General features: G+C 36.0%; 1 protein-coding gene across 1 annotated transcript in view; it reads right to left on the reverse strand.

Annotated features, from left to right (window-relative positions):
• Nucleotides 1–24,798, reverse strand: part of Cpeb3 (cytoplasmic polyadenylation element binding protein 3) — a 140,098-nt gene that overhangs the window by 87,180 nt on the left and 28,120 nt on the right. The window contains 2 exon segments of the mRNA XM_047552265.1: nucleotides 11,052–11,108; nucleotides 20,758–20,848. Of these exon segments, the coding sequence (XP_047408221.1) occupies nucleotides 11,052–11,108; nucleotides 20,758–20,848 (148 nt within the window).

Genomic DNA, 24,798 nt, shown 5'->3' on the forward strand with positions numbered 1-24,798 from the left:
AAAAATAGGACCACTTCTGGAGGGAAAGAAAGAATACAAGAATGCACAGCACTACATTTCTACTTGGTTTCCTCATGATCAGACAGACATTTGCTGCTACAAATAAAAGGCTATGAGGTGTAGCAGAAGGTGGGAAGGCACCAGATGTCTCAGGAGGTTACTACTTCTAATTCTGGTCCCTTCCCATCCACCCTTCACCATCCTCCCACACACCAATTTCATCCCAAACCAATTAAATTGTCTCTTGCCAGATATGGTGATACAGTGAGAGAAGCATTACATACTTAATCTTAGCATTTGTAAAGAGGGGTTAATGTGTTCATTTACAAGAAAGACACAGGTAATGTGCCCTGAGATCACTTAGCAATTAGGTGATAGATTCAAGATTTAAACTCAGATCTGCTGCCTCCACCAAGCTGCATTATTTCCACTATATTAGGATGGGGAAAAATTAGATAACAAAGGTTTATGTGTGTGGAAGTAACGAAGAAGGCAAAGTCTCACCTATGTAAGTTCACACAGGGAACTTTGCACACCAAGTTTTTCTCTGTTCAAGCTTCAGGCTGCATTCTACAAGTAGTAGAGACCTGTACAGAGTGTGGTTAAAATTCCTGCTGCTAACAAAGAATACTGTATTCTGAAAGTAAAACTGACCACTTTTAGAAGTGTACTGACTCTCCACAAAGTATTACTTAGCTAATTGTTATAAGAGGGTTAAATAAAACTTGAGTTATCTTTCTGGAAAATCCAAAATAGTAATACTCACATTGGATTAAGGGACTGGTAGGCAGAATAATCTGTGTGTCCAAGTCTTAGATGGTTATTTGCTGGCTCTATGAAATCAGCAAGTTGTTTTACCTTTGTTAGAAAATGAAGATGCTGCTATGTTTTAAAAAGAGTTGCTCTGGCAATTATCAAGAATACAAGGAATGTCCTTCAATTAATGAATGGATAAAGAAACTGTAGTATATATATACAATGGAATATTACTCAGCTATAAAGAATAATAAAATTATGGCATTTGCAGGCAAATGGATGAAATTGGAGAATATCATGCTAAGTGAGATAAGCCAATCTCAAAAAACCAAAGGACAAATGATCTCGCTGATAAGCGGATGATGACACATAATGGGGGATGGGAGGAAGGCAAGAATGGAGGAAGGAGGGGACTGTATAGAGGGAAAATAGGGGTGAGGAGGGGTTGGGGGGAAGAAAAAAATAACAGAATGAATCAAACACCATTACCCTGTGTAGATGTATGATTACACAAATGGTATGCCTTTACTTCATGTACAAACAGAAACAACATGTATCCCATTTGTTTACAATAAAAATAAATTTAAAAAAAGAATACAAGGAATAATAAGTGTTTGCAAAGATATAAGGAACAAGGTACACTCATATATTGCTGATGGGACTTCAAATTGGTGCAATCATTATGGAAGGGGTATGGAGATTCCTCAGAAAACTTGGAATGGAACCACCATTTGACCAGCTATCCCATTCCTCAAAGGACTTAAAATCAGCACACCAAAGTGACACAGTCACATCAATGTTTATAGCAGTTAAATTCATGACAACTAAACTATGGAACCAACCTAGATGCCCTCCAACAGATGAATGGATAAAGAAATTTATGTGATACATATACACAATGGAATATTACTCAGCCTTAAAGAATGAAATTATGGCATTTGCAGGTAAATGAATGGAATTAGAAAATATCATGCTAAGTGATATAAGCCAATTCCCCAAAACCAAAGGCCGAATGTTTTCTCTGATAAGTGGATCCTGATCCATAGTGACAAGGGGTGGTATTTGGGTGGTAGGAAGAATGAAGAAACTTTGGATTGTGTAGAGGGGAGTGAAGGGAGGGATGGGTTGGTGGGGGATGGGAAAGGACAATAGAATGAGACAGACATTATTACCCTATTCCTATATAAATATATGATTACACTACTGGTGTGACTCAGCACCATGTACAGCCAGAGGAATGAGAAGTTATTCTACATTTGTGTACAATGTGTCAAAACGCATTCTACTGTCATATACAACTAATTAGAATAAAAGAAAAAAATTAAAAACAAAGATTCATCTCAAATTTTCTGCCAAAGTACCACCACGGTAGAGTAAAATGACCATGGAGCATTCTTAAAAGTGTAGAAATCTAGGAAGCCCTGTGAAATCCACAGCTTTTATCTTAAACTATATTTCCAGTTTCACATGGTACTCTGTAATACTGCTATTTTTATATGAATAAGAGAATGATCCTGAGGCAAAATCAGTGCTCAAGAAAGTGTAGGGCTGGGGAGACAGCTCAGTTGGCAGGAGTGCTTGCCTTGCAAGCACAAAGCCCTGGGTTTCGATCCCCAGCACTGCAAAAAAAAGTGTATTGTCTATGGTATATATATGTGTGTGTGTGTGTGTGTGTGTATATATATACATATATATATATATATATATCTATGTATATTATATATAAAATCTCCCTTCTTTATCACTGATGGAAGCTAAGGTGGATTCCATATTTCAGTTGTAAACAATGCTTTAATAAACATGGGAGTACAGAAATGCCTTTGACAAACTCATTTCATTTCCTCTGGATATGAAAGAAGTAGAAATGCTCAGTTCATGGGTCATGTGGTAGTTTTATTTTTAATTTTTTGAGGAATCTGCATAACCATTTGCCATAATGGTTATACTGATTTGGTGTTCCTACCAAGAGTGTATAAATAAGGGTTCCCTTTCCCCACATCCTCACCAATACTTATTATCTTTTGTCTTTTTGATAAATGCCACTCAATCTGGAATGAAGTGATATCTCCTTGTGGTTTTGAGCTGCAATTTCCTGATGATGAATGATGATGAGCTTTTGGGTGTATGTGTGTGTGGTACTGGGGATTGAATGCCAGGGGTGCTTTACCAGTGAACTACATCCCTGACTTACTTTTTTTTTTAAACAGGGTTCCACTAAGTTGCTGAGAGTCTAAGTTGCCCAGGTGGGCCTCCCCAGTCACTGGGACTACATACAAGTGCCACTGTATCTGGCAATGAGCACCTCTACATATACTTATCAGTCATTTGTAAGTATTCTTTTGAGAAATGTTGAATAGGCCTTTTGCCCAATTTTCAATTGTTTTTGCTGTTTTTGTTTTGTTTTTGCTATGAACTCTTTGTGTCCTTTATATATTCTGGGTAATAACTCCTTGTCAGATGTACAGGTTGCAGATATTTTCTCCTATTTTGTGAACTATTTCTTTACTCTGTTGATTGTTTTGTTGTGTAGGTATTCTATTGCATTTTATTCAAGTGACTAAACTTAACAATAAAGTATTGTATATTTCAAAATTGCTAGATGAGATTTTGAATGTTTTCACCACAAAGAAATGATAAATGTTTGTGGTGATGAATATGCTAATTATACCGACCTAGTTATTAAACAATTTATACATGTACTGAAACATACTATATCAAATAAATATGTATAATTATTATGTATATTATATACACTATGTCCATTAAAAGACATTAAGTTTTCTTTTTCCAGTCACAAACATCAGAGAAAAGGATGAATTTCTTAAATTATTTTTATATTGAATGTTTGCTGAATTGTAATGGCATTTTGAGGTCTATCTAGGACTTTTAAAACATTTAAAAGATTAAACTCTGAAATTTTTTAAAAAATTAATTACAAATGTGGTGAGTGCTATAAATAGGAAATCAGGTTTATACTGCCTACGAAAGTGGGGAAAACAATCAGGGAAGTCCACAGGGAACAGTAACTTTTCGATTTCCTGTATCTTATAACTGGTTGAGGAACAACCCAAATCCTGTCACTTGAGACATATTCTTTCTCTCTCTCTCTTCAAACAATCCAATGAAGTCAGTCAAGAATATTTCAAACCACACTTATTTACAATGTTCAGTATCAGGGCTATGTAGTCCAGGTTGCACTATTCTATTTTTCAAGGAAAATAACATATATAAGAGGACAAGTAATAAGAGAAAGCCTATTTTCCCAGGACACTGAATTTGCATATTTGTGTTTAAAGTAGTGAAAACATAATAATACAATCACTTTTAGCAATTAAACATTTAAAGCAGAAGTTTCCACTCCTGGCTCCATCATATCACCTGGGCAATCACCATAGCCTCTTGAATCTCAGCTTCCTTTATATTTAAAATGAGAAGGTCAAACCAAAACAACGATGTCTTAGGTCCCTTACCACAATCATGTACAGCAATTATATGAAACTTGAGAGTCTGGGGTGTTTTGTTTTTTGGTGCTAAAGATTGAACACCAGGAGTGCTTTACCACCGAGCCACACCCCCAGTCTTTTATTTTTCATTCTGAGACAGGTCCTTCCCAAGTTGCTGGGGCTGGCCTGGAACTTGGGATTCTCCTGCCTCAGTTTCCAGAGTCACTGGGATTATAGACATGTGCCACCACATCCGGCTCAAATTTGAGTATTTTAAACTCACATGACAATGCATTCCTCTAATTACCATTTTCATTTCTTAATTACCCACTATTTACTATATTCATATAACCAACGCATATTAATTTTACTTCTAAATCTGCTCAGATAGAAGGAATGGCACTGGATCTTGTCTTCAAAATCTCAAAGAAAATGCTTTCGACCTGGGAATCTCAAAAATAATTCCATCACTATTATCTTATTATACTGCCAGTGAAAGAAAAAAAATATGTTCTTCAAATTTTGGAAAATTTTACTTGGAATTCCAACAAAGCTGGCTCTATTCCCCTTCTGGCATAAATACATCATGTGCTCAGTTCCCTCTCTGCCACTTCATTTCAGTTGAACCTCTCCCCAAGGAGGTCACACTCATCAAACATGAAAGGGAGGGTGAAGAAGAGACTCTGCAGTCCCACAGGAGCCTGCCCAAAACAAATATTCATACCAATATCCTGTCACATTTCCTCTTTTGATTAAAAAAAAAATGCACTGGCAGCTCTCAATTCCAAGAGAAATAAAATTGAAATAAATTGATTCCAAAATACTTTCAAGGAATCAATAAGAAGAAAATGTGGAAGATGGCATGACCTTAAGTTCCAAGTTTCCTGGTGTATCAGCTATAAATAAATTGTTTAACAATCAATGATATCAGAGCTCCTTAAACTAGGTGAATGTCCTTTGGGATTTTGTTTTGTCAGTGGGTATTTGGGTGGTGAGGGGGTGTTGGGGATTAAACCTAGGGCCTCCTACAAATTAGGCAAGCTTGAGCTACAAATCCAGGGCTTTTTTTTTTTTTTTTGCTTTTTAAAAAAATATTAAAATTTTAAGTCTTCATGATGTCCAGGTTTTATTCTTGGATGCTTCAATTTATAAACGTTTTAGACAGTTTGAAAAGAAGAATGAGGTAAATAATCATCTCGCCCTGTCAGAAAAGAAGTGGCACTGCGGATTTCTTATTCAGCTCTTAACTTGAAATAGTCTCTAATTACAACCTAAAAGATGTTAGGAAAAAAATGGCAAGAAGTCTTAAACAATACAGAACCTCTGTCCTTTATAAAGCTACTGTCTTTAAAAAAAAAAAAAAAGTATTTTTCTGGCAGTATCTTTTCTGAATAAGACTATATACCTCCCCCTTCCCAAATGTAGTAGTGATAATATTTTATTTGTATATGTGCCTACCTCATCTGAATCTTACAAAACAATGAAGTGGTTAAGGTAAGAATCATAACTGTCCACTTATAGATTTTTAAACTAGAGCTTAATGAGATTCAGAGACTTGCTCAACTAGATGCACCTTATCATAGGGCTCCTCCTCCCAGATCTAAGCCCTTTCTTTGCTCTCTGAAAAAGAGGACAATATTATTTCAGAAACTCACTTCTTGGGCTGGGGATATAGCTCAGTTGGTAGAGTGTTTGTTTCACAAGCACAAGGCCCTGGGTTCAAATCCCCAGCACCACAAAAAAAAAAAAAAACCTCCCTTCTTGAACCTGCTTTATTGTCTGTCACTGTAGGTTAGTTTACATTTTCTAGAGTTTTGTATTAGTTGAATCATCTAATATGTACTTTTTTGGTCTAGTTTTTTATTTTTTAACTCAGCATAATTATTTTAAGAGCTATTAATATAAGTGTATGTCATACCAGTTCATTCTCTTTTTATTGATGAATAGTATGTCAGTGTATGGATGCACCACAATTTGTTTATACATTCTGTAGTTGAGGACATTTAAATTATTTACCCTTTGGACCTATCATAAACGGTGGCAATATCACAAGAGATGTAACAACTGGGAAGGGGCTATAGGCACAAGAAGCTACATAATACAAAGGTGACAGAAAGTATTTCATCCAGGAAGAAAAAAATTCACCCCAAAACAGATGGGAATGTATCTCAGTACAGTCACTTTAGCCTACAAGATGATTAACAGGTGTGCGCCCTTAAATTTCATCGAGAGAACATCTAAATACAAACAGTATATGATCCAATCATGTTTTAGAAATCTAATATGCAAAGAAAAGGATATCTTAAAAAGGTAGCAATAAAGCTGACAGTAGCTAACTTAAGCATTATCTACAAATCAGGCACTAGGCTAAGCTTTATGAGATTTATATATAGCTAGGCACAGTAGCATGCCTGTAATCCCAGCAGCTCAGAAGGCTGAGGCTGGATGATCACAAATTCAAAGCCAGCCTAAGCAAGTTAGTGAGGCCCTAAGCAACTTAGTGAGACCCTGTCTCAAAATAAAAAATAAAAAAATCTGGGGGTGTGTCTCAGTAATTAAGAACTCCTGGGTTCAATCAGTGGTACCAAAAAAAAAAAAAAAAAAAAAAGATTTATGTATACACACACAAACAAACACACACACACACACACACACACACACACACACACCATGCCTGGTTACTCAGGAGCTGAGGCAGGACTATCCCAAGTCCAAGGTCAGCCTCAGCACTAAGTAAGACCCTATCTCAAAGTAAAATATAATAAGGGGTTGGGGATGTAGCTCAGTGGTTAAAGCACTGGTTCAATCCCCAGTACCCACACATACACACAAAGATTTATATATAGATATATAGTGCATAGTGATCATTATCTCCATTTTACAAGTGAACAAACCAAAAGCAAAGACAAGGTAAGAATGTGGCCCTAAGGTTATACAGCTTGCAAGAAGTAGAGTTAGATCTGCCTGACTCCAGACAATCCATTTCAAGGCTATGCTAATTCATGTTTCATCTTCAGGTTTCACATGCTTTCCAGCTGGCTTGGAAGATACCTACTTTGAGTCAATAATACTATTGCTTAGACCACACTACTCCTTTGTTTTAATTTTGTACGCATCAAGCAACTTTCTAATGTTTCCTTGTTTTTCCCAGCCTATTTTCTCTATGGGAAAAAAAGGATCCTCAATTTTCTTAACTAGTCATTGCAGTCCTGAAAATATGGCTCAATGTCACTCTAGTCCCTTCCAATAATCACAAATTCTGGATAAAGTTTTGGTAATCTATGACTTCATCTCAATTATTTCTATAGGAAGCTTGAGGGAAAGGAAGGAGAACAGGCCAGTCACAGGACAATAAACACTGGGTCAATAAATGGAAGACAGAAAAAGGAACACAAAAACTACACAAGTGTGTGCATGTGTGTGTGTGCTACATATGTTGCTAGATGAGCTGGGCTTAAATCTACAAAGGGGAAGAAAAGTTTTATCACAGCAAATATGTCAATGCCTGCAAGTCCCAAAGAGGATTATGATCACCTCAAGTTGGAGACAAAATTAAAAAGAAAATTGATAGTAAGTAGTGCATATGTCACACTCTGGTTGTTTTACAGTACTGGGGACTGAATGCCTGAGCTACATCCCCAGCCCTTTTATTTTTTAAGACAGGGTCTTGCTAAGTTGCTTGGGGCTTGGCTAAATTGCTGAGGTTGGCCTTGAACTCGAGATCCTCCTTCCTCAGCCTCCCACATAGCTGAGATTACAGGCATGTGCCACTGTGCTTGCTGTTTATTTTGTTGGTTTTTTTTTTTGGGGGGGGGGGCTGGGGATAGAACCCAGGGTCTCATGTATGCTAGGCAAGTGCTCTATCATTAAGCAACATCCCCAGCCCAAAATTTGGTTGTTTTATGGTTTATCTTGAGCAGTCAACAGGGCTCCATGTGAATACTGATGCCTTTCCACAGAACCACATGGATATTGATGCCCTTTCCTATGTGCCATCCTATGGAAACCATGTGGAAGCGCCTTAACATTTGATAGAGATACAGCAAAATGGTCTTTTTGGAGGCACAGTCATACATTGCTGGTGGAGTTGTAAATTCTTGCAGCTACTCTGGAAAGTAGTATGGAGATTCCTCAGAAAACTTGGAATGGACCCACCTTTTCACACAGTTATCTCATTCCTCAGTTTATACCCAGAGGACTTAAAATCAGCACACTATAGTGACGCAGCCATGTGAATGTTTATAGCAGCTCAATTCACAATAGCTAGATTGTGTAACCAACCTAGATGCCCTTCAATAGATGAATGGATAAAGAAACTGTAGTATATATACACAATGGAATATTATTCAGCCATAAAGAATAAAATTATGGCATATGCAGGTAAATGGATGGAGTTGGAGAATATCATGTTAAGCAAGATAAGCCAATCCCAAAAAACCAAAAGCCAAATGTTTTCTCTGATAAGTGGATGCTCACACATAACAGGGGTGGTGGGGATTGGGGGATAAGAGAAGAATGGAGGAACTTCGGATTCTGTAGAGGGAAATGAGGGGAGGGGAGGGTGTGGGGGAAGGAAAGATAGTGGAATGAGATAAACATCATTACCCTTATGTACATGTATGATTATACGAATGGTATAAATTTACATTGTGTACAACCTTAGAAGTGAAAAGTTGTACTCCATTTGTGTACAATGAATCAAAATGCAGTCTAAAAAATAAATAAAAATTTAAAATGCCCTTTTGGTACTCTGAAATATATCAGATCACTACAGAAGAGCTACATGCTGAAAGCAGGCATTAAAATTACCTAATTAATCCCCTTCTCTCAAAGATGAGGGAATAAGGCTAAAAGGGTGATTTAAGCCACATGTACAAAGTGGAAAGGACTTAAATATCTTATTTAAAAGCAGAGAGTTAAAAAAATCAAATCAAAGATAATCAAAGCCTTTTAAGAAGAAAATGTCTTTTAGCTTCTGTTTTACACAAAATGTCACAAATTATACCCTCTCCTTGCAAAAGACTACTTACATCATGTCAAATTAGATCTTTACTCAGATACATAGTAATTGCTTCAGGCAGACACACTACCATACTCTTCTTTTATATTCAGCTGTAAGTCCCATCATCTAACTGAAGCATTTTCACAACTAATTATTGCTAAAGCTCACCAAGATGAGTAAGCTTATTAATTCCCTCCCAGTATAGAGGTAGCATAATCTAAATGTAAAGTGACCCTTCTTTTAGAAATTAGATAATGATCTGGACATGGTAGTGGACACCTTTAATTCCTGCTACTTGGGTGACTAAGGAAGGAAGACCCCCACATTTAAGGCCAGCCTGGGCAACTTTGCAAGACCCTGTCTTAAAATGAAATATAAAAAGGGATAGGGGAATAACTCGGTGGTAGAGTGCTTTCCTAGCATGTTTGAGGCCACAAGTTCAATTTCCAGTACCAGAGCCAAGAAAGAAATTTAAAAATGAGAAGTAGATACTTGGTAATTAGTATTGTTTCCAAAGGAAGGGATACTAGTTGTGTGTTTTAGTTATGTGTGTGTGTATATAACTAATTTATTTTTTTAAATTATTAACATGGATTAGGACCTGAGACACAAAGCACTGCCAGTGGTTCTCAGCAGCACTAACTGGTAATCAGGCTGCATCTCAGAACTAAGAAAATGTGGAATACATATTTTGGAGATAATCTAAACTCTGTCTTAAGGAACACCAATGGCATTTCAATATTCTTAATCAAGAGGAAAAGGAATAACACAACCTTAGATTTAACCAGTGTTTCTCCCATGTGTACATAAATGAGCTTGACTATCTGGAAAGATGAGAGGAGATAATCTGATCTCACTTGATAGAGGAAAAAATTTCAATCCTGAGAGAGTCAATGGTCCTGTGACAACAATTTCCATCCAGAGACTGCTCTTCTATAAAGTTATTTGGTCTATAACACTAAAAAGGAGACTTGATGCTAGCCAGATATTTCTTCCAGTGTTAACAGATATAATACATATAATAACTAATATAATATATATATATTATATACATAATATATAATGACTTTCTGGTTATTAAGTTTTGTTGCTTAGTACTTAATCCAACAATTATACTAGTCAAACCAATTTTAACCTGCAAAGCTGTTGATACCCATAACATGCAAATTTCACTAATATGGGAGGACCCCTGGCTGTTCAGCTTAAAACATATCAGTTATTTACCATAATGAGAAGATTCTGAGTTAAGTGTAACTAACTGATTTATTCATTCACATTCTCTTCTCTACTCCTCTCCCTTGATCTCCTTCCTTCATTGCCCCACTCTTATAGTGTAGAGTGGGAGTTGGCAATATTTTCTGAAAAGGATCAAACAGTAAATAGGTTAGGCTTTGTAAGCTCTGCTTTATAGCACAAAAGGATCTTTAGACAATCCATAAATGAATGGGTGTGGTTATGTTCCAATAAAACTTTACAAAAACAAGAATTAGGCCAGATTTGACTTACTGGACCATACTTTGCCAACCCTGGCATGGGGCAATACTTTTAAAACTGTAATCTACATCAGAATCATGTATAGGACTTGTTAATACACAGATTTCTGGGCTCCAGCTACGTTTCTGATTCACTAGGTATGTAGAAGGTATGAACTTTGCATTTTTAATAATTTCCTAAAGGAGGCTGATGCTGCTAATCCAGGGACCACACTCTGAGAACCACTGGTATAGAATAATGGCCTATACTACATTCAGTGAAAGGCTGAAATATAATGGACAGTTGATAAGAAAAGTGGAAACCATAAGTTATAAACTTGATTACTACTTTACAGAATATTTCATATGAGGACTTACTGTTAAGTGCCATAATATTATCTGTTCCCGGATGGTGGAAATTTATTCCCATGCGACCTAAAAAATAAAGTAATTTTATTTTAAGTCAAATAAAAGAAAGCTCAATATAATTATTTCAAATACATTATAAAATATAAACATTACAAAAACTAAAACAAATTAATCTATAACAAAAATGCTACCAAATGCCAAGCAGTTACAAGTTTATAAATCAAGTCATAAGACATAATACATGGAAAGTCTTAAAGCCAAAGTCTCAACACAAATAAAATACAACAAAACAAGAAAGAAGCTTCTGTGATATAGTCTGAAATTTTCACATCTCCGACATTCCAATTTGACATGCCAATTCCCTGGATTAAGAATTTTATTTAAACAACCATTCATAGTGCTTTCAAATTCAAGCAGCCAAAAAAAAAAAAAAAAAAAAGTATATAAACTTGAAGCTTAAAGAGAATAAAAAGAAACAAGTTTCAGAATGGCTCAAAAATGCAACATAATTATTAGAATGGCAACCAGAAGAAAGATAGTGAAATTTATGTAACAGAGTGGGGAAAAATTATTGGTATAAAAATCTATAAAGTTCTTATGCAGTCCCCATCATTAACTAGTTTTATGACCTTGGGCATAACGTTAATTTCCAGACCTTTATTCTTACGATTTTTACAGGCGTTGAAAACTTTTGGCTATGTTGGTCAGCTTCCGGATTTTGCAAAAGTCTCTGAGCTAAAAAAACATTTTTACATTTTTAAAGTGTTGCAAAATCAAACAAAAACAAATAATAATATGTGACAGAGGCCATGTGCCCTGTAAAGCCTAAAATATTTACTTTAGCCCTTCACAGAGTTTGGAAACCTCTGGTCTACTAGATGACGGGTTGGAATCAGATGTTTCAACTAATGACCCTCGGAGTAAAAGTGAAAGATGTAGACATTTGAATTTTTTTTTCATTAGTTATTTGAGACCAGGAGGTAGATGTATCAATAGAAAATGGGGGGGAAATGTACTTAGTAAAGTTTTTTGACTGATTCTTTCAACAAAACAGTTATTAAAACAATAGTTTATAAAGCTAATATGTATAAACTGGGTTCTGTGTACAGGTCTTGTTTTGTTGCTGTTCTGAGGACTGAATCCAGAGCATCACTCTACCACTGGGTTTTTTGGTTGTTTTGTTTTTTGGTACTGGAATTTGAACCCAGGGGTGCTTTACTACTGAGCTATATCCTAGCCCTTTTTTTAGTTTTTGACACAGAGTATCCCAAAGTTGTGTAGGGCCTCAATAAGTTGCTGAGGCTGGCCTCAAACTTGCAATTCTCCAGCCTCAGCTTTTTGAGTTGCTGGGATTATAGGCATGCACTTCCACACTTGGCTCTGCGAAGATTTAATGTCCAATTATATCAAGGATTATGAAATTCTCAGAAGATGTTAATTCTATTTTGCAACCACTATTTAAATAAATAAATGTCATGCATATTTGGGGGGAGAGTGGTACAGAGAAAGTTGGAAGAAAGTAAAAGCAATTGACCTTTTACAATGAATATGATTTTATACATAATAGCAAAGGGTCAGTCATCACCTGGCATAAAACTGTTATGAAGACTAGAGGAAAACAGCTTCCTCCAGCTCTTCTGGCCCAAAGAAAAGCATCATAGTAGAAGAAACAGAGCAGTTGCCTCAAATAAAAAGGAGGAATTATAAATTCTTAGAAAACAATCATGGTTTTTGCCTAAACAAAATATCCTAATTCTTAAAGGTCCTCATGATAATTTGTGAAAGGTCATTTCATACTAAGAATTAGTGAAGGGCTGGGGGTATAGCTCATTGGCAGAATACTTGTCTAGAGTGTGCAAAGCCCTGGGTTTAATCCTCAGCTCCCTCAAAACAACAACAAAAATGTGTAAAAATCAAATCCCTCAGAAGTGTAGATCTATCACTTGCATTAATATGTATGTGTGTGTGTGGTGTGTAAGAATAGGAAAGTCAACAATTTATGAATTCTAATGAAATTTTTCTAATTTGCCAGTAAGCATTACAGAGATTTAAAAAAATGATTTTTTCTTTTTATTATTTTAAACCTTATTAAGACAAAGAATATTGTAATTGTCCCTAGTTTTATGGAGATTATTTTGCTAGCATTTATAATATACCAAAATTCCTATTCAGAATTCACTAAATGGTTTTGATAGAAAACCCATGCCTATTTTTACAGATTTCAGAGCCCTTTTCATATTTATTAGAAGCTAATTAGGAATTTCAAAAAGTACCCAATTGTTGGAAGACATACTTAATGTATCTACATATGCAAGTGTTCCATATGTCTTATTATGTTTTCTAGTTCCTAAGTCATTTTAAAGTCTCTGAAATTATGGTTCATACTATATGTAAAGAGTGCTATCTCCTACCATCACCTTCATCAGAAACTATTACAGAAAAAGTTGTAACAGAACAAGGCTTTCACTCAGTAGGGAGAATTTACATTCTGGTTTCAATTAGCTATATCGATGTTCTCTCATCCATTATCCCAGATAATCAAGACCTTATTTGTATTCCTGACTACCAAATACTAATATCCATGAAAACTAGAGTGACTCAAGAGGAGGGTGTGGTTCCTATAAAGCTATGTTCCCTAATATTACTAGAATAATAAAGGATTATCAAGGAAATTAAGTAAGCCCCAATTTAGCTGATCCTCATTCCATTTCTTTTAGTCCCTATGTCTACGTTTACAGTAAAGAATTAGGTAGTTTATAGCCACTACACCAAATAACAGTTTTTGTACATTTCTGGATGGACATATATTCTCCAACTCAAAGGAATTTCCCTTTTATCCTTTAAAACTTGGATCCTTTTTGACTTTTTCATAAGGGGTTAGAACTTTCAGCTTAGAAAGATGAAACTGAAAGGAAGCTGGGTTGTTTTCTAATTATTATTCTCTATCCTGTACTGATTACTTACAATTCAATCTTTCTTAAGAAGCAAAACAAGAGCCTTAGGCAGTGGTTTGCAGATGGAAGGCATCACTAATTGCTGAAAAGCAAAGCACTTTCTACTTTTCTGGTATTCTCCCTAATTCTGTTTGACTTCAGTGGATCTATGGATAAAGTTAACAACATATGCTTTCATTAAAAAACTCGGGGTCAATGCCAGAACCATAAAACCAATTAATTAAATATAATCTAATTTTCCCCTCCAATTAAATGTAATTTTTGTTTTGTTTTGGTAAAATCACTTACGGATCTGGGCTGCAGCTCTGTGGTAGAGTACTTGCCTAGCGAGTATAAGGTCCTAGGTTCCATCCCCAGAACAGCAATAAATAAATAAATAAACTCACTTATGGCTTATGCAAGCTAGTTACCTCTCAAAAATTAATGCTTAGATTATAAAATGCAACCCAGTTTCACTGGAGATAAGTTAGACAATATGGGAAAATGAAGATTTTAGAACACAAATGACAAGCAGTTATTTTGATTTATACTCTTGCAGTTTAGGGAGTATGTATATGTGATGGTTTCTTTTCTAAGACTGAAATTTTTCTATATATTTTTTTCTTAATGTGCTGTGTGTCCTAACATTTTTGGGGGATCTTTATTTATTTATTATATGTGGTGCTAAGAATCAAACCCAGTGCCTCACACATGCCAGGCAGGCATTTTACCACTGAGCCACAACCCCAGTCCTTTGTCCTCATTTTTAAGGCTGTTAAGGGGTTTCAGACAAGAGAGAAAATATATAACAACAAAAGGAAAACTAGTTCCAAATTCAGATGAGGCCATTTCTTTTTTCTTCCTTTTGTCCAACAAATACTGCTATTTAATTCAGCTGTGAGAATAGAATCAAGTGTGTGACATCTGGTGATTTTTGTTACTGCAGTCTGGTGCTGCCAGCGTGACATTTTGTCACCTGTCCATGGTCTGCTATTTTTAATTGTTCTTGTCAGCTAGCTATCTTTTAAGTATAGTGTAAAATATAAGGTTTCAAAAACTGGAAGGCATACTTGGTTTTACTGAGTTAAGTGATGCTGTGGAAATCTGAGACTCTGTCCCACTTTGCCCACTTCATCGCACCTGATAAATAAGGGTAAGAGGGGATAGAGGGAGAGTTTAGAGAAAAGGGTTACAAATGGTTATTTAGACTGTAAAAAAATCAGTTCCATAAGCTTAACTCACATTCATATTTTAAATCTAGTTATAAAAACTACCTCATTGTTAGCCAAAGTTTCAGAGTTCAACTAAAGCTAAACTTCAATGTATCCAAAATAAAACGAAATTTTTATTAATTCATAATTAATGATGAAAGTCATTTCTTTACTTCTGCAATATGTTATAAGTTAGGGGAAAACTGTTGTAGCTTCCTCTAATCACCCCTTTCAGAGAGCTTTATATGACAACACATTAGTGCTACATCCCAGAAAAGATAAAATGTATATCCTATTGAATGTTATGTTCCATTAGTTTTCTCTAAAAACTTGGGAATACATTCCTTTAGAAAACATATTTATAAAAAAAATGTATCCATAGATATAATATATAAAAATATAGTAAAATGTTTTTTTAAAAAAAATCCCTCTTAAGGAAATCATAAAATTCTGTTAAATATTCTAAAGATGTTCTAAATAACTAATTGGCAGAGCAAAGGGCTTAGGCCTAAATTTAATTCCGAGCTTCTTCACATACCAGTAATGGATAATTTTCAGTATGTTACCTAGGCGGGTCTCAAACTCATGGGCTCAAATGGTTCTCCCACCTCAGTCTCACAAAGTCTCCACATCTGGCTTCAGCAAACTGTTCTTTGTGCCTTTTCCACTTAAGACTGTACTTCAGAAAAATTAAATCAGAATTTCTAAACCTTTTTCTTTTAGAACTGTCAGGTGATTAAAATGTTATATGTCAGACAAGTTAAGTCTGTAGTCCCAGCTACTTGGAAGGCTAAAATCGGAGGATTGCTTAAACCAGGAAATTTGAGGGCACCCTGGACAAGAAAGTGAAACTCTGTCTCAAAAAAAACCAGTTACTGGGCAGGTTGGTGTATTCGAGGTCCTGTCTCAAGGACAAAAAAAAGAAAAAGGCTGGGGATGTGGATGTGGCTCAGTGGTTAAGCACCCCTGGGTTCAATCCCTGGTACAAAAAAAGGTGGAAAAATATATAGAATAATCACTTCTTGCTGACTAACAACCAGTCCCCTAATAGTTTACAGAATCTGCTCTCTGTATACATGTGTGCGCATGTGTGTGTGTGTGTGTGTGTGTGTGTGTGTGTGTGCACGCACGCACATATGCATTTGTATGCACTTGTACATGGTGCTAGCAATCAAACCCAGGGCCTCATGCATACTGGCAAAGCTCTCCCACCCATGGAATCTGCTAATGTATACAAAATGTACTGATATAGACTGAAGTGAGATAACATAAAAATAAATCTGAGCAATGATTCAAGAAACAGAAGTAAAGAGACAGCATTTTTTCTGGAACATCCAGTAAGTAAGTCAACAAAATGTAATGAAGATGCATTTTTCTACAAGGAGATCTCACAGTTCCATAAAGGGAGACAATTTTGTTAAAGTCTTTATAATACTAAATTTAAATTGTGATGAATCAAAAATGCCTTCATAACAACAAAGGAATAGCACTCATTCTTTCCAAGTTTGCCAATTTAAATGTGTTTAAAGCACTATTGCCAGAAGATAAGCTGTTTTTTTCCTCAAATTGTTTTAGTATACCTTTGAAAAGCAGGCTCTTCAATATCAGTTCCTAACTGACACCTGCTCTTTTCATTTTTCAAGTTTCGCAAATAGCAAAGGAACAAAATTCAAATATGTAAAAACTCTTCATTAGGCACTACTCCCAGTCAGCCACATCTATTCTTTTGTTTTAAGAAGGAGACTACACAGGATGAAACAAAAGTGACTCCTCCCTATTTTTTGACTAGATGCCTGTGCTTCCCTAGCTAAAGGATAGGATCTTGTGTCCCAGTATCCCCAACTTTGCCAGTCCACTGGAGTTGGTATTCCCTTATTATTCTAGAGTAGGAAGAGTATGACCAATCAAACTTAATGATCAGGGTTTTCAAGGCAGGGGACAACTATAAGGAGTGCACAGGAATGACTCTTCCCTCTACCTTTTTTTATTTTTTTGGAAGGGGGAGAAGTAGGGATTGAACCAGGGGAGTTTTACCATTCTGCTACAGTTCCCTTTTAAAAATTTTTCAAACAGGTTCTCACTAAGTCATTGAGAGTCTCCCTAAATAGCTGAGGCTAGTCTTGAACTTGTGATCCTCGTGCCTCAGCTTCCCAAGTCACTGGGATTACAGATGTGAGACACCACATCACGTGTGTGTGTGTGTGTGTGTGTGTGTGTGTGTGTGTTCACTGAGTTACATCCCCAGCCCCTTTCATCTCTCATTCTACTTCTCTCAACACTGGAAATCCCCTTAATCATCATAGTTATGAGAAGAGTTGGCGTCCCCTTCAAACAACTACAAATAAGAGCAGTGATCAGCTGGGTATGGTGGCACATTCTGGTAATCCCAGCAACTCAGGAGGCTGCAGCAGAAAGATTGCCAGTTCAAAGTCAGCCTCAGCAAATTTAGCAAGACCCTGTCTCAAATAAAAACATTATTTTAAAAGGGTTAGTGATGTAGCTCAATGGTAGAGTACCCCTGGATTCAATCCCCAGCACTTTTAAATTTTTTTTTTTTTCTTGAAGAAAAAGAAAATTGGGCTCTAGGAAAAAAATCACCAAGACAAAGAAATACACAAAAGACAATTATTAGCCAGGCTCAGTAGCACACACCTGAATTCTCAGCCTACCAGAAGACTAAGAATCACAGGTGTGAGATCAGATTGGACAATGTAGTCAGACTATCTCAAAATAAAATTTAAAAGGCTGGGGGTGTAGCTCAGTGTTGAAGCATTTGCCTAGCATCTGGGAGGCCCTGGGTTCAATTCCCAGTACCACAAAAACAAAGAAAACAAAAATCCACCACTCTGTACTTGTGTTTTGAGACCCTGAGTTTTGAGGAATAGTGTTCCTGTATTCAACTGGAATAAGAAGATACAAGGCTGAAGTGGAGGCAGGGGATACTAAAGATAGGAAGAAAAACAGGATGGAATAGAGAGAAGTGTTTCTGGACAGGCCCATACAGAAGTCACACAGTAGATACCCTACCCTACTGTATTTTTCTTAAAGTTCAATCCACTTACTTGTTTATGCTTTTTTTTTTTCTCTTTTTCTTTTTTTTTCTTGGTGGTGCTGGGGATTGAACCCAGGGCTCTGTGCATGCAAGGCAAGCACTCTACCAACCGATCTACATCCCCAGCCCTTGTTTATGTTTTTTGACCCAAAGACCATCACTATAAATTTACCTTAAAGACAAGCTATATGTCAGAACTCATTCATGGTAGCATTACCTATAATAAAGGAAAAACTGTGAACAACCTACAATTCCAAATATAAGTCCTATTAAGAAATTATAAAGATCAAAGAGAAACATGGATAATATTTACTATATGGGAAATAGAAAAATAAAGGACACACCATCATAATGCATGCTTCCTTGCTTGCCTTCTTTCTGCAGTACTGGGGGTTGAACCCAGTACTTTTTAATGTTTTTAATTTTGAGAGAGGGTCTAGCTAAGATGTCCAGACTGGCCTTAAGCTTGTGATCCTCCTGCATCAGCCTCCTGGGTAGCTGAGATTATGAGCCACCACTGCTGGCCACAATGCTTTATTTTTTTAGTCACCTTTTAGTTCTAACAATTTTCTCTACTTTTTAAAATTAAAATTACTCAAAACATTTTAAGGTGCAATGTTATGGTAGTGGAAGTAATAAGGATCAAATGTGATGCTATAAATCAGATTTAAAACTACCCTGGCTATAAAAGGGAAACAGGAAGCTCAAACACCCCAAAGGACAAAGGACAATGACATACTGATATCACTGACCACAAGGAACTAGTCCATTCATATGAAATCGCTGTGGGTAGTTAGTAAGATGAACTGGGAAGCTGCAACAATATGGAGGCTGTAAAAAAGTGTATATGAAGTATCTTTCAACTTATTAGGACATATTTATTATAAGCACTGTGCAGCAGGTTTTTATAAACAAAACCACATAACTGCTAGTCAAGAATGCTATGCAGAGGTAGTTGGACCTGGAAAACACACAAATGGAATTAGGTATTTATATTACCCCATAGTGAGGTTCCCTCCTTACACTATACCAGTGAGACACTCAAGGAGGTATAATAGCTTCTGTTTAACCTAAGTTTGTTTACACAAAATTGTGGTAAATTATTTTAGGCTGCAATCTAAGAACCTTTCATAGCAAGACAAAAAGATTACAGACCACAAAAACACAGGTATGCATAAAGAACAGGAGTTGAATATTTTAGAATAAATAGGAAAGGCTTATAGATATTTATGGTAGAGAAGGATGACAAATGTAGCCTTAGAATATTCTAAAAATGCAAAATAGACTGTGAATGTTTTTTGTTGTTTTTTTTTTTAAACATCTTTCTCACTTACAAGTGAATTATGCTTTAAATTACCAGGTACCTCATCTTTAACTGAAGAAAGATGTGGTAACAATGACTAAATATTTTTTTCCTGCTTCTGAAGGCCTTAAAATATAGTTTTTCTGGGGCTAGGGTTGTGGTTCAGTGGTAGAGTGTTTGACTTGTACATGTGAGGCACTGGGTTTGATCCTCAGGATCACATAAAATAAATAAATAAAATAAAAGCACTGTGTCCATCTACAACTAAAAAAATAAGAAAATTATGAAATGGACTTCTGATTTGTCTTGAGGAAATAAGTATCAGCTGTTCATAGTCAGTCACACCCTATATAAAGGCCACAAGGACCAGGGTTCACATAAGATGGGTAACCCTGCGGCAAACTCTTCACAGTTTTCAGATATTAAGGTCCTAACCTAAGTAGAATGGGTATTTCCACAGAAAATTTGTATTAGTATTTAAAATTTAAAAGGGTACCTAAAAAATCCTATAATCCATAAAAGGAATGATATGTAATTATGAATGCAACATCTGTCCTAAATTTATATGGACTCTAAAAATATTGTTGATTTTGGGATTCTCTGCCTTTTATTTAACCCAAAACATTTATATACTTTAAGACATTTTCCTTGTGGTTTAGACTCAAACTATGCATAGGGTCACTGGCTATTCTTAAATTCATGTTATGATACTTCCTATAGGAAAGTGATTATACTTTAATTAAAAGGAATTCTTTTATGCAAAGCTTTCTGAAATAGTCTTTGAAGACTGATTTATTAAATCTCATACTTCCTTGCAGTATATCTGGACTTAAATGAACTATGCAGATTTAGGTTTCCAAATGCCCAAAGCCCAGAAAATTTATCTTCTGGTCTCATGCTATAACCATGACTTCAGCTACCCTACACATGCTTCTTCTAGACATAACTGAATAAAGAAATCAACCTTAATTATTGCAGGTAGCTGAACCCAGGTTAAAAACAAATCAATTTTAAATACATTCCACAATGCTTTACAGAAGCAAAACAAAACAAACAATAAACAAAACAAAACAAAAATCACAATTATTAAAAAGCTGATTTTTGCTTAAAACACCAAGCAAGGAATGGACATATGAATATTCCTAACCTGCAAAATGATTCCTCCACATTATATCAGCGAAACTCATTGGTGGGCCACTGGGAGGGTAGTGTTTACCTTTCAGAGGCTCATGATCAGTCCTTATCATATCCATTAAGGAGTTCTCCAACGAGTGCAAGTTAAAAGTGTCATAGGGCCTACTCCGGTCCTAAAAATAAAAACACAGAACAAGACAATACATAAAATTACTTCATAAAATTAGCACCATGTCATTTGCTTCCTGTTGTGAATTGATGACATGAATGAAAGTTACACATATTTCTAAAAACACAGTCATTCCTTTCATTAAGAACAATGATTCGGCACCATTAAATTTAATACGTTTCCAAAATTAATTAAATTGCATCCTTTTCCCTAATATTTTATAAAGTTGGTGCCTCACTAATGGACACTGACTTTCTCTCAAATGAAGTGAAAAAGTAAATTCAAAAGGAAGAGTCAAGTAAATTAGTTTTGCCCTCTACCTTCTACCCACTGCCCCCATTGTTAAATGAAGGGACGTTTCTCCCAACCCCAGAGGAGGACCACAATTTTAGTACTCAGTCTACAAATAGATTCACTTCTCTGAAGAATGAAAAGATGATTATAACCTCAAGGTAATTGTAATGGGTATTTTTCATATTTATGACTGATAAATTCCATACTTTAGATACTCTAATAAAAATGTATACTAAAATTACCTTCAGAAAAGCACTCACAAAAAAAACCTTAAACTCAAAGTAGTATTTTCAAGATGTATAGGTCAAAAATAATTTGAAAAAAGAAAGCTAATGCAAACTAAGTGAAGAAGGGAAAAAAAAAACTGTTCCACCATATTTCACTCCAGTCCACCAGAGACATTAACCCACAAGTTCTTAATAGTCTAAACCTAATGGGAAGTGCAACTTAGGGCTTAAGGTATTTCTATAAGATAGATTTTACTTTAAGAAAGGCAAGAGTCTGGCAACTTTGGAGGCTAAGGCAGAAGAATTCTAAGTGCAAGGCCAGTCTGGGGAATTTAACGAGACCCTATTTCAAAATAGAAAAGAAAAAGAGGGTTGCGGGGGAATCACTCAGGGGTTCAATCATCCCTGGGTTCAATCCTCAGTACTACCAAAAAAAACAACAAAAAGACCAACATACATCTCAACAGCCAAATCAAATCAAACTACAGTGTACAATTTATCCAGCCTTGTACCTGATCACTTACCCTCTCAAATGAACAGCGCTCATTAGTTTCCTTATCTCTATCCTTGGATAGGAAAAAGATACAGATTTTTGTTATTGTTCTCCAGTTTGGTTTCTGTATAATTCAAGGTCTTGTCTTTTACCTTGAAGGTTCTTCCTCAGATCATTTGTTTTGCTTTGGGTTTACATTATCAGTGGAACTCTTAATTATTTAAGCAGTGAAGCTGAACTTCCAGAAATGAAGGCTTATCTCTTCCCATAAGAAGTATCAAATTCTTTCTCCACAGAAAAAGTCAGAAGTAAACAAGTATGCTGATGAGGAGGCAAAATGACAATCTATTTCTGGCACTGACAATCCCACAATGAATATCTAGGAAACTTCTACCATAACCACACTTCTAACTAGAACACACTTCTAACTGTAGACGTGAGATATCTTCAGAACAGGCTGGGAGGAAACTGTAAGACAAGACTGATAGCATTCAATAAACTTTCCAGCCAGGACATTCTATTTTTTCATAATTCTTGATATAATCTTTCATATACCCTTTTAGACATAAAGAAGGCAAGGTTTAGAAGAGATTAAAACACAGAAGGAAACTCAAAGCCAAGCCTAAAGAGTATAAAAAGCTGGAGCCAAGCACAGTGGTGCATGCCTGTAACCCCAGCAGCAGGGGAGGCTGAGGCAGGAGGATCACAAGTTTAAAGCCAGCCTCAGCAACAGTGAGGCACTAAGCAACTCAGTAAGACTGTCTCTAAATAAAATACAAAACAGGGCTGGGGATGTGGCTTAGTGGTTGAGTGCCCCCGAGTTCAATCCCTGGTATCCCCCCCCAAAAAATCTTCAAAATTATTGATCCAATCCATATGCGGTAGTTAATGAAAACTATAGAAGTGCAGCACTACATCTAACTGTTGATGAAATGACCTTGTTAGCAAGGTGGAAGTAAGTCCCTGTCACAAGAGATCTATCAGAGATTAGATGACCACCTGTCAGGAAAATTGGTAAAGGTGATGGGAGGGGGATTTGTGTATCTAAATTGAAATGGTCCTCAAACCAGCCGGACTGTCAAAATTACAGGTAGCCCTGGTTAAAACACAAGTTTTGGGGCTCCAGCTCAAACACATTTAATCATAAACTGAAAAGAAATACATGTTCCAGGTGATTCTTTTTTTTTTTTTTCTTTTTTACCTGGTGATTCTTATGACTGGCTGAGAGCTACTAGACTACATGATTCTTCAAGTTAAGTTTTTCTACCCATGATTCTGTTCAGTAAACGTGGGCAATAAATTGAAGGAAGGGAATAGAAGAAGGGCAGTGTTGATAAACAAACCTAGTCATTTTGCAGAAAGTCAGCTTTATACTTTTCTGACTGTAGATTAGACAGGCAATGTGGATTCGTTTTTAAAAACACAAACTGGCTGGGTGCAATGGCACATACTTGTAATCCCAGTGATGTGGGAAGCTGAGGCAGGAGGATCACAAGTCCCAAGGCCAGCCTCAGCAACTCAGTGAGGCCATAAGCAGTTTAGTGAGATCCTATCTCAAAATAAAAAATACGAATGACTGGGGATGTGGTTCAGTGGTTAAGCACTCTTGGGTCCAATCCCCACTACCAAAAAAAAAAAAAAAAAAGCACAAACTGAAATCAAAATCTGATTTTCAAATTCTGCCTCTCCCATTTACTGACATGTTGCTTTGAACAAATGTCTAAGCCTTGGTTATCTTCATCTACAAAATGGGGATAATTCTCTCTCTACAGTTGTTTTCAGTACTAAATGACAGAATGTACAGGGTATCTGTACATTCCTATAAGTACTATAATAGTAGGAAGAACTCAAAAAGACTTGTGATACCACATCAGAGTATTGGAACACAGATTTAAATCCCCAGAAGGGCACAATGCTATCTCAGTAGAGTTCATTTATGTTCTATAGATAAAGACTTATGATATGTGAAAGGCATGACAGAATTTTCATAGGCTTCTTAATTAAACAAACTTCAGTCCTCTAAGAGACTTATTTTCTCATTCAAATTAATTCCATTCATGCCTCATCAATTTATATTTACTGCATACCATTCATCTTTTTTTGTTTTACAAGTACTAAATGATGCTGAAATAACTGATTAACCAGGAATTCAGCAAGAAACAGAACAGAAAGGACAAAGAAACTGAAAAATCTGTAGTGAAATTCAATGGAAATCATGCATAGAGAAAAGGCAGCCACAATTTAGCATTCAACCACACAAGTCATAAGTAGCAACTTACCTGTTAAATCTTTTTTCATAAGTTTTGTTTCCCAATATAAGCAAAAAGAAAACATTTCTTTTTTTGTCTGTTTCCTTTTAACAAGCAAGCACATCAAGAAGCATTAGGACATCTATAAATAATACATCCCATTACTAACTCTTTTTCTTTAAAGATAACCAATGGCAGACATTATCCATTAGTTGTATATAGGAACAGCCCACCCCCATTACATAAGCACTGCTTTCTTTCTTCCCCCGACTTGATTTAATATTAATAGATTTGTCAAGTATTTAAAATTACCTCACAACTCTATAAAAGAGGTAACTTTTGTCACCATCTTATAAATTAAGCAAACAAATCTTGGACACATTAACTGGCTAAAGGCTATGGGACGAATAAATGGCAGGGTCAAGGCTCAAATTCAGTCAAATCTAGACATGCTCTTAAGGACTTTTACTGTACCACCTTCCTGACTTCCTTCTATTCTCTTCCATCTTAAGTGTTTCTACAAACACCACTCCCTCACCCCCTTTAGCCTACTCCTAACATGATCCAGAGAAGTCTCTCTGACCTCATCCTGTCACATAAGCAATCTCTCACTTGCCCTTGGTCAATTACTCTTGTTCACGTGACAACTAATTAACTCAAAAAACAGAATGACCTACTCTCCAGCACAGCC

This window comes from Sciurus carolinensis, chromosome 5 (assembly GCF_902686445.1).
Source record: "Sciurus carolinensis chromosome 5, mSciCar1.2, whole genome shotgun sequence".
In the NCBI taxonomy this organism is placed as follows: domain Eukaryota; kingdom Metazoa; phylum Chordata; class Mammalia; order Rodentia; family Sciuridae; genus Sciurus; species Sciurus carolinensis.